The sequence below is a fragment of the Orbilia oligospora genome, assembly GCF_000225545.1.
Source record: "Orbilia oligospora ATCC 24927 unplaced genomic scaffold scaffold00215, whole genome shotgun sequence".
Classification (NCBI taxonomy): Eukaryota; Fungi; Ascomycota; class Orbiliomycetes; order Orbiliales; family Orbiliaceae; genus Orbilia; species Orbilia oligospora.
The window spans coordinates 1,574,994-1,577,408 of record NW_011645772.1 but is presented as its reverse complement, the minus strand read 5'-3'; the positions used below and the strand labels follow the sequence as shown (position 1 = coordinate 1,577,408).

General features: G+C 44.4%; 1 protein-coding gene across 1 annotated transcript; it reads left to right on the top strand.

Moving 5' to 3' along the window:
• Positions 1–206: 206 nt before the first annotated feature.
• Positions 207–1,991, top strand: AOL_s00215g456 (uncharacterized protein; the record flags this gene model as incomplete). Its single annotated transcript, XM_011129658.1, has 7 exons — positions 207–337; positions 566–620; positions 704–798; positions 874–1,062; positions 1,161–1,545; positions 1,674–1,795; positions 1,895–1,991. The coding sequence occupies 7 exons, from the start codon at positions 207–209 to the stop codon at positions 1,989–1,991; spliced, it is 1,074 nt and encodes a 357-aa protein (XP_011127960.1).
• Between the last annotated feature and the right edge of the window lie 424 nt (positions 1,992–2,415).

Here is a 2,415-nt window from a genome sequence, read left to right as displayed (position 1 = left end):
GTATTTTTTTTAAAAAAAAGGATCACGGAAAGTCTAGAGCGCGACTTGCAGAGGGCAACCGACTATAAATTGATGATACTTTGCCAAACTTTAATTGTAATCTTTTTTTATGCAGCATTCAATCTCCACAAATTTACAGCCCGCACCGCCACTTTTGGTTTCTCCGTTTAAACATTAATTTCCCGGATACGCGTACTTTGATCACAATGGCACAAACAATGAAGGCAGTAGTATTCAAAGGCCCAAAATGGATCGCAGTAGAAGAACGGCCAATCCCGCAAATCCAGGAATCCGACGATGTCATCTGTAAAGTCGATTATGCGGGGCTGTGTGGAAGGTAGGCAAAGAATCGGGATCCCTGCGAAACCATGAAATTACAACACCTCACGACTGGATTAGCAGAACAAATTCTCAAAATTTGCAAACCCGTTCAATTAGAAATCGGAAATTATACTATACTAGGAGTTAATGAAAATGTCCCGACGGAAACTTTGGGCATTTCTTTAATAGTATACCTAGTAGGCAGAAATATTTAGAGCTAATTTGAGCCACCTATCAAATTTAGTGAGCTACATGTTTATCGAGGCGTTGAGAAGAAAGATGTGACTGGATTCATCATGGTTAGCGCTCCACCATAATACTGATTAGAGCGCAGTATACACTCATAAATGGAAATCCCCTTTGCTAAATTATTCTAATTTAGGGACATGAGTTCGTGGGGACAGTAGTAGAAGTTGGATCTGCCGTAACCAGCGCCAAAGTCGGCGACAAAGTTGTGGCGCCATTCACGATCTCGTGGTCTGTATTCGATATACTTTCTATCAAGAGCTCCATAAGTTTGACACACTAATGTCCCCCGGTTACCGGATCTAGTGGAACATGCTTTTATTGCAAGAACGGACAATCGTCCCGCTGTGACAAATGCAAGCTCTTCGGGTCCCCAGTCCTTGAAGGATCTCAAGCCGAGTATGTGAGGGTGCCACTCGCCAACGGAACAATCAGCAAGGTCGCGGAGGGTGTGCCAGAGGGTATGTATATTCTTATGGCTGATATATTCCCAACGTACGTATTAAGTGGTTTTGCTTCGGCTTCGAATTCCTATCCGCAAGCTAGACGTCATTGGGGAAAGACAGAACTGACGCCACATATTCGCCGAGAAGAGGCTACTTTGCTGTTTCTAATGCAATCAAAATGCTCCCACCCTCACAAGCTCCATCGGATGCGACATTTGTGATTCTTGGTCTCGGACCTGTGGGTATTTGTGCATTGGTAGCTCTTATGTCTTTCAGTCCCAAACAGGTATTCGTGATAGACTCCGTCGAGTCTAGGCTCGAGCTTGCAGCTTCACTTGGTGCCCAGCCGCTCAATTTCGGTTCATATGAAGGCGGCATTGACGGGATTAAGAGGCGTATACAAGACGCCACTGAAGGAAGGGGTGCAGATGCTGTTATTGAGATTGTGGGTTCGAGTAAAGCCTTAAGGTTTGCATATGACTTAGTTCGACCATGGGGAGGTATTAGCAGCATTGGAGTTCACAATGCGGAGGTAAGGTTCTTCTTGTCGTGCGTCTACTTGCAGATTTATTTTTATGTGACACAGCTGAAGCTATATCACTATGCAAGTTGGAATCCCAAAGGAGGATTTGCTCGCGGCTGACTTGAACACAATGACAGTTGCCATTCTCCGGAGCAGAAATGTACGCGAAGAACCTGAAACTACAATTTGGGAGATGCCCTGTGAGGTCAGTCTATGATGAGGCGCTCAGCTTGTTGAAGAATCATTTTGAGAAGCTTCGGTATGTATACATAGTTAGCCTCAACAAGTTGCGGCTAGACTTTAGTTTTCCTATTTGATGGTATGTGCCGCTACTGATGTCAGGCAATTTTGCTCCTAGATTCTTGACAAACTACCACATGAGCCTGTCGGATGCTGTGGCGGCATATGAGAAATTTGATAAGGCTGAAGTCCAGAAGGTCATATTTCGCTTCTGAGAATGGCATGTACAAGCTAGCTGTACAGCTGTGGCGTGCGTTTTGCCAGAGTCATCGAGTTATTTCTCGTTTTAACCGGATATCAATTGGCCCAATCGATACCCCGCTGAAAACGGCCATGCTTTCCGAGTTTATATCCTGCTTAGTTCATAATTTGCTATATGGTATCTCAATACATTAACATAATATCTATGTGCATAAATCATCTATCATCATGTGCCACAACATTCTGTTTCATGAAGACTCGGCCGGTTGCGCCATGCGTGGCAGTGAAGCTATTGTGAACGCCACATTCCTGACTTCTTCATCAGAGTATATCGAAGAAGGCAAATCACACTTATACCAATATCAGCCGAATGTCTCAGCGCCAAAGCATTCCGCGGATGTTACATCCACGAACGGACTTACACAATCCCACTATGTA